Source organism: Pygocentrus nattereri, chromosome 10, assembly GCF_015220715.1.
Source record: "Pygocentrus nattereri isolate fPygNat1 chromosome 10, fPygNat1.pri, whole genome shotgun sequence".
NCBI classification, from domain to species: Eukaryota; Metazoa; Chordata; class Actinopteri; order Characiformes; family Serrasalmidae; genus Pygocentrus; species Pygocentrus nattereri.
In genome coordinates this window covers 27,013,340-27,020,218 of record NC_051220.1, presented here as the reverse complement: position 1 = coordinate 27,020,218, position 6,879 = coordinate 27,013,340, and the positions used below count along the sequence as shown (strand labels likewise).

The 6,879-nt window shown below is 43.2% G+C and overlaps 1 protein-coding gene across 3 annotated transcripts in view; it reads left to right on the top strand.

Moving 5' to 3' along the window:
- kif26ab (kinesin family member 26Ab) overlaps positions 1–6,879 on the top strand; it is a 97,495-nt gene that overhangs the window by 2,276 nt on the left and 88,340 nt on the right. For 2 of the 3 annotated variants that reach the window (XM_037542051.1, XM_037542050.1), the window contains exon 2: positions 437–658. In XM_037542051.1, the coding sequence (XP_037397948.1) occupies positions 437–658 (222 nt within the window). Of the gene's footprint in view, positions 1–24; positions 247–436; positions 659–6,879 lie in introns of those variants that run through there. The other variant, XM_017699769.2, reaches the window with a different exon arrangement.

Below are 6,879 nucleotides of genomic sequence, written 5' to 3'. Positions count from 1 at the left end.
CTTCAGCTCAGCTCTACACGGCGCCATGGCACTAACACCAGGCACAACTTCTCTATGGGAACTACAGCAGGCTTTCCTCCCTCCAGCACTCACGCTCCTAACCAGCGAATAGAGCGTAAAGTTCATTTTAAAGGAAAACGAGAGGTGTTTGCCTGCTGAGACTCACTTTTATGACTTTTTCCAAGCGAGATGAATCCAAGTCAGGGGATTCCTGCTCAAGGAGAGCCCGAGAACAAGCGCCTCACTGTAAGTTACAGCCCGGAGTGTGTTTTTAGATCACTTAGACCTTGATTTACGGTGAACTGGTGATCTGCACACTTTGCACCGCCTGTGGGCACAATGTTGCATCGGTATCCCCAGGACCCTCTAAAATATATGGCTACATAAAGGCGCAGTCTTTCTTTGAGTAAGCACTTTTTTCTCTTTCATTTGCAAGGTTGAAGGTTGTTCCAGTGCAGAGTCCTCCTGCTCTCCTGAAGGGAGTCCGAGAAAGAGGAGGAATTCAGCTGAGGAGGAGAGATGCAGCCCCCGGCCTCCCCCTGAGGGCGCGGGCTCTGAGAGAGAGCCCACCAAAACCCACCTGTGCACGCACTGTCACATCGTTGTATCTGACCTGAAGAGGCAGGCTCTGGCCCTGACCGACTCTGCTTCACTCAAGGTCAGTCTCCAGCGTTTGGAAATAACTTTTCTTTCTGCTTGGTCTGTCTATCAACCCCCTGTCTAAGTACTGTCAACTCTATAGTGTAACTCATTTGTAGGGTATCTGAACCTAGTTGTCAGCCTATTGTTGGTTATGTTGCATCTTGATGAAACATCATATGGATCTTGCTCCTAAAGCTCTGTAGATGGTTCATTCTCATTATTACATTCCATTAGATACTGTATGATTTTCCTAGGTGTTTGTAAAGGAACTGAAGCCAACGTGCAGACCAGCTATCTTGTTTTCTCAATAACAGACAGCAGACATCTTAACTCTGGTCCTCATTCACACTTTTTGAAGTGTTAACCCTTTTAATGCACCACTGTGTAGAGCCATTCTCTGTGTTGTGTTGAAGACATTCTCTTGGATTCAAACATGATGTCATCACATGTTTAGAGTTTTAATTCTATCACAAATATGAAGCGGTTTCCCTCAGACTGATTCTGCTGTTTCAGCATCTTAGACTTTTCAGTCATTTATAGCAGGGATTTCCAGGTTTGTTTGGTTCAAGGTAAGACTAGTGATTAAGTGCAAGAAGCTGCAGTGGAAGGGCTTGAATTATATGAGAGGCTCCTTTAGTTGTGTGGATTGGAATCCCTCATCACTTGCCAAGGCCACATGTGAATTCCCCCTCATGTACATGATTAGTAGCGATCTGTATAAACAAGAATCCAGGCTGTGAGCACAGTCCTCCAGTGTATCTAAAATCATTTAATTTGGTAAGACTTTGGGGCTTGGTAAACTAATGTACTTTCTAAATATGTACAGTATTACATTTGAACATCATCACAGAGAGCAACGTTGTAAACAGTGTGCCTGTCCACTAAGCTGTATTGACCTGCATTGAAACACATGTCAAATGGATTGGCTTTTGTCTCTGCTACGTTCACACATGTTCAGCAGCGCAAGTGCCAGTGGCTGGGAGTCTGTGGAGTGGAGTGCTGTTTGGAAGTGGCCCATTGTTTTGGGAAACAATGCTTATCTCGCTCCTTGTCCGTCGAACCTGGTGGGTTGCTGTGAGGGGGATAGTCCTAGGTTTGCTGCGGAGTCTGCGGAGGAAACGGACACCCAGTTGACCTTCAGCACGCATTCAAAGTGTTCCTGTATACCCAGCACCAAATTCCCACCGCTGTTAAATATAGGCTAGCGACTCTTTATTGTTGTCTGACTTGCTGCTAAGGCTACCCTCAGGTCCCCTCCATCTCTCCTTTGTAGTGCAGTTTCAGGGGAAGATCTCACGCTTAGGTAGGATTACACGCCCTCCAGCTTGCTTTGACCCCCCCCGCCCCCCCCCCCCCCTCGCCAGGTTACTGGAGGGGACAGAGGGGGCTTTGTGTGTGTGTTTGTGTAAGTGTGTTTGTGTGTATTCTGTAGTGTCCCACTCTGTGAGCTTTTACCAGGCTAAACGGGATTCAGAGCTTACTTATATCTACACCCCTTCTCTCCTTACCTTATCTTGTATTGCCACCCTTCACTGGGTACTGTAGCTGGCTAAGCATGGGAACCGGAAGGAGGGGCTTTTTCTGACTAGCTATCCAGACTGCACTCGTGGTCCTGTGTGGTCTTCTCCAGGTGTGGACATGGAGGAGAGGAGGGGAGGGGTAAAAGCAGGGGATTATTACTCTATCAGCCCCACTGCTGATGGCCTAATGAGGCCATGGGTGCAATCGCCATGGGAGGCTGCTTTTGGAGGGATTGGTTTCCTCATCTGAAAAGCAGAAAGGATGTATTGTGCGAGTAGAGTTGTGGAGAGCTTACCTGCCCTGAACTTCAAGACCTGGCTGGCGTGAGATGAGGTGCTAAGGACTGTTGCAGTATTTTTCAGATAAAAAAAAATTGCTGCTGAACTTGCCTTCAACCTTACTTTGCTCTTTAATACACACTTTTGAATCAGAACTTTTTGAATAAGAATATTTTGGTGTTTTAACAAGTATTTCACAGCTCACACGTTGTTATTTTAATCTCCATTAACATCAGCATCATAATTGACCTGAAATGTTACCCTGATGTGACTGTGGATGTTAGCTTACCCTAATGATCTGGCCTCAGTCCAGTGGTCCAGTAGAGTCTGCTTGAACATTCAAGGAGACTGCTTTTGGCTTGAATGATCCTCCTGTGGCATTTTTTGGATTCTGGCAGAGTCCTCAGTGGCGGAGTGGCTGGGATCAGCATAAAGCACTTATTTCATATTTAATTACCTGCACAGACAAGGAGGACTCTGAGGTCTCTCTTTAAACCTCTGTGTGGGAATTTTCTTTCATTTTCAACACTAGCATCAGAGCCAGAAATGTGCCTTTCATTAGCAGATCTATAACCAGCATGAATGCTCAGTCACTTTGCACGTACATATGTGAATAGTTTTAGTCTGTAAGGACAAGGTACAGCACAAACTCTTAAGAGGTTTGATAGAGTGTCTGGACTGAAATGCAGTTTTTAATGTTGTACTGTTTCCTCTTAACTGTATTCCGCACAGATAGGTGACAGTGATGCTCGGTCCAAGAAATGCTTGGTCAGCACCAAAGCTCTGGTGACAGGCCATTTCTTTATAGTCTTCTGCAGGGCACGTGTTCGCAGGCAGCAATTAGTCTTTCTTCACACCCCACAGCTTTTAATGGGCCCATTTTTTCCACAGGGCTTACCCAGGTTGCCCCCCCTCATCCTTTGTTTTATTATTTATTGTGAGCGATTCCTTTGGCTGAAATCTTTGAGGGATGGGCACTTCGTCTCATACAGTGCTGTAGCTCACGCCTCAATAGTTCGTGTGCTTCAATGTCAGAGCACTTGATGCTTTAACAATGGCTGAAGACCTGATGAAATAGATGGAAGCTTAATGGAGCACCATGGGCTGGAAAAAATCACTCAGTGCTTCACTTATCAAAAAATCTCACACACTTAACCCATGACTGTTTTAGCATACTTGACATGACTTCTGAAAGGGTGATTCAAATAGTCAAAGTTATCCTGAAATTGCTGCGCTATAAGTGGAGATTAAGTGGTAAGAAGGAACCTGAGAACTCTATAGCTCAGCCATGGATTCCAGTTGCATTGTGCACTGCAATTATGAGATCTTTCAACAAGACTGAGGAGCCTGGACACCTGGGTTAGAGCAACCCTACCATATGGAAAAGAGCCTTTACCTCTTCTATTGTTGTGGGACAGTACGTGGTATCAAATTCTATAATGATGAATTGGTGCTTGGAGGTGGATGGTTTTTCTTTGCTATTGTATGAAGAGGAGGTCTGAAGTGGCTGTCATTAATTATAATTGGTCCATGGGTCTACAAGGTCTCTGTTGTGGCCAGTAAGACATTTTAAATTCCTTAATGTAGAAGGTTGAAAGCACCTAAATCTCAGGTTGGATGTGACAGTAGATGTCACAAGGGCCTAATTGCCTTTCTTTTCCTTCAGTTGTCCCCTTGAACCGGCTCTAAGCCCCCAGAAAGACTGTTTCAAGCATGTGTGTGGATGAAATAGGAAAACAGTTGGTTCATTATGAAAATAAATAAATAAATAAATAAAAAAACATGATTCTGTGTGTGTGCATATATGTATGTGTGAAGGGGAGGAAAAGAGAGAGAAACAAGCCGTCCTTGTCTTTGACGTGAAAAGTCAAGGGGGTTTGGTCACTATGGAACAGAATATCAGGAAAAGGGTAAAGTGAGTGAGCTGCCTTTATCAGGCTATGCACAGCCAGACTATGAATCTTGAAGTCTTAGCCTCAAGCGCTGCAGCCACAGATGTGCATCTGTAATCTGTTGCATGCCAAGCTGTCCACAACTATTGGGATTTTGTCAGTTCCATTCAGGAACATTCCATTTTCTATTTTACATTAAATGATGCAGTAGCTCACCATTTAAGGTGGAACAGGAAATTTATCTAGCTTGTTACCAAGACATCAGCATATGACTAGCGATTTTTTACACTTGTTATGAAGTAAAGGACCATAATACATTAAATCAACATTAAGATAATACAGTTAATACAGATAATACAGAGAAAAACCGTTTCTTTGTTTTTTAGCACAGCCATCTTGCTGGTTTTTCTTTTTTCTCATAACACTCTGTTTGGAGTGTTCCTCTGAAAAGGCATTGTTTGGAGTGGCACGTAGCCCTAACACTTTGCCCTACCTTAACCTCTATCTCAACAAAAATTGGGACACCCTACTCCTAGGAATAAATGTGCAAAACAGAGGGGTAAGAGCTAAGTGGGAGGGGCAAGGGCTGAAATTAGATTGGGCCTAAGAATCGACTGTGCACGAAAATCTGCTCTTATATAGTCACTGTCATAATGCAACCTCATATGCCTGAAATGCAAACTTTATAGCAGAAGCGAGAAAGTATTCTTAACTTAAATATATGTTAACACATGCATTTCATCCTGAAATTTTCACATGATGTATAGGGCAGCTGGCTTTTTCAAGTGGTGTACAAAATAAACAAAAATTATATGCAAAAGAATTTGTTATTTAAATGATGGCTGCATTTGTAAACCACATTTTCAACACTACAAGAGCTAAATGTCAGAATGCCCTGGTCACTTTGTTCCCATTACTTCATAACCCTTAGTTAACTGCGCCATATGATAAACTAATGCGATCCGTGTTTGTTGTGTTGTGACTACATGCCTGAGGGAAGTAGGTAAACCGCTGCTTTGATGACTCTGATGACAATTATTTCCTCACACCCTGCACAGAGCAGAGCGATGCGGGTTTCTCATGGGAAGGCAGGCCAGTTGAAGGGAAAGGTAAGCGTTTACTGGAAGCCCTGGTTCGACAGGCTCAGCCCATTCTTCACCCTGAGCCCTGCAGGGGAGGGTGCCCCCGCACTTGCCTCAGCAGCTGCAATAAATCAATCACATTTATGGGTCCTAATGGTTTCGCATTCAGTTCTCCTCTCTCTTGCCCTGTTTTCATAGCATTCAGTGCTTGCCACTTGGTGCTGACGGGTGTTATAAAGCTGTTTTTCAGCATCTCTGTTGTCTTAATGTTCACTAAAAAATGTTCATTTCTGATTTATGGCTGTTATGGCACATCATTTTGGGTGGCCCACTTTTGACATGAAACAGTTCATTTATTGCATTGTTGAGAAACGATCTCAACTGGAATGTGACATATATGAACTTTTCATAAGTGTCACCTTTGTACAAGAGTAGTGCTGATTCCTTGTACCATAAATATCACGCTTGTGACGTCCACACATTCCAGAGTCAACAGAGATCTTGACACGCATGTCTATTCAGACAGAGCCATTCTTTTGCGTAGTACCTTCTGGGTGAAACAGTTGACCAGCTCAATCCAAATGGTGGGCGTCCGTAACGGTAGACAGTGAATACCCAGCAGCAGTGGACACAGAGGAGGGCAGTTTAAGGGCACCGCTCTGGAGATGGGGTTTTTCTGCATGCCACACTCAGTTTGCTTGTAACATTTCCACTATCACCCCAGACCACTGAGTTGTAGGAGTGGGAAATGATTGAGGTTCAGTGAAATGTATCCATTGCTGATAATGTTTGCCTCTGTAAATCCTGGTAACTGACAAGTGTTTGAACTTGCTTTTTGTCAGAAGCTGTTCAGCGATAAGTTGTGTATTTAGCAGATAAGCTAAACTGGTACATGCAGTGTCTCATTTTATAATAGAGTGATAGTATTTTGTAGGCCCTGTATTTGTTTTATATATCACTCTTGTAATATCAGGTCCAGGAATAGTGGAAATGAGTGTGAAAGTCTGGAATGTTTCGAAACGACTTGTATGCTGTGTCATCATGTATAACATTTGGCTCATCAGAATGACTTGAGCCTCTGCAGGCAGTACTACTGATTAAATAGATCTTATACCTGTGTATCATTGATGAAGTGCTAAAATTAATAGAAAAGTAAAGCTTTGCTTTATATTTCCCCATTTTTGCCAACAGCATTTGGGAGAACCATTTTTTGAGTGTGAGAGTTTTGGCATTGTGACCTTTTTTTTTTTTTTTTTTTAAGCCTTCGGCATTACTGAGGTTTCACTAATAGTGAAATGCAGTACTGGGCAAAAATCCACCCTTACTTTCCAGTGAAGTTGTAAAAATGTATTCATTTTTCAGGGATAATTTCCACACCTCCAGTCTTAGTTCAGTCTTAGAAGTTGGTTGCGTTTTCCACTTCTCATGATCTGAGTAATCCCAAAAAAGCCCATACAGTTATGC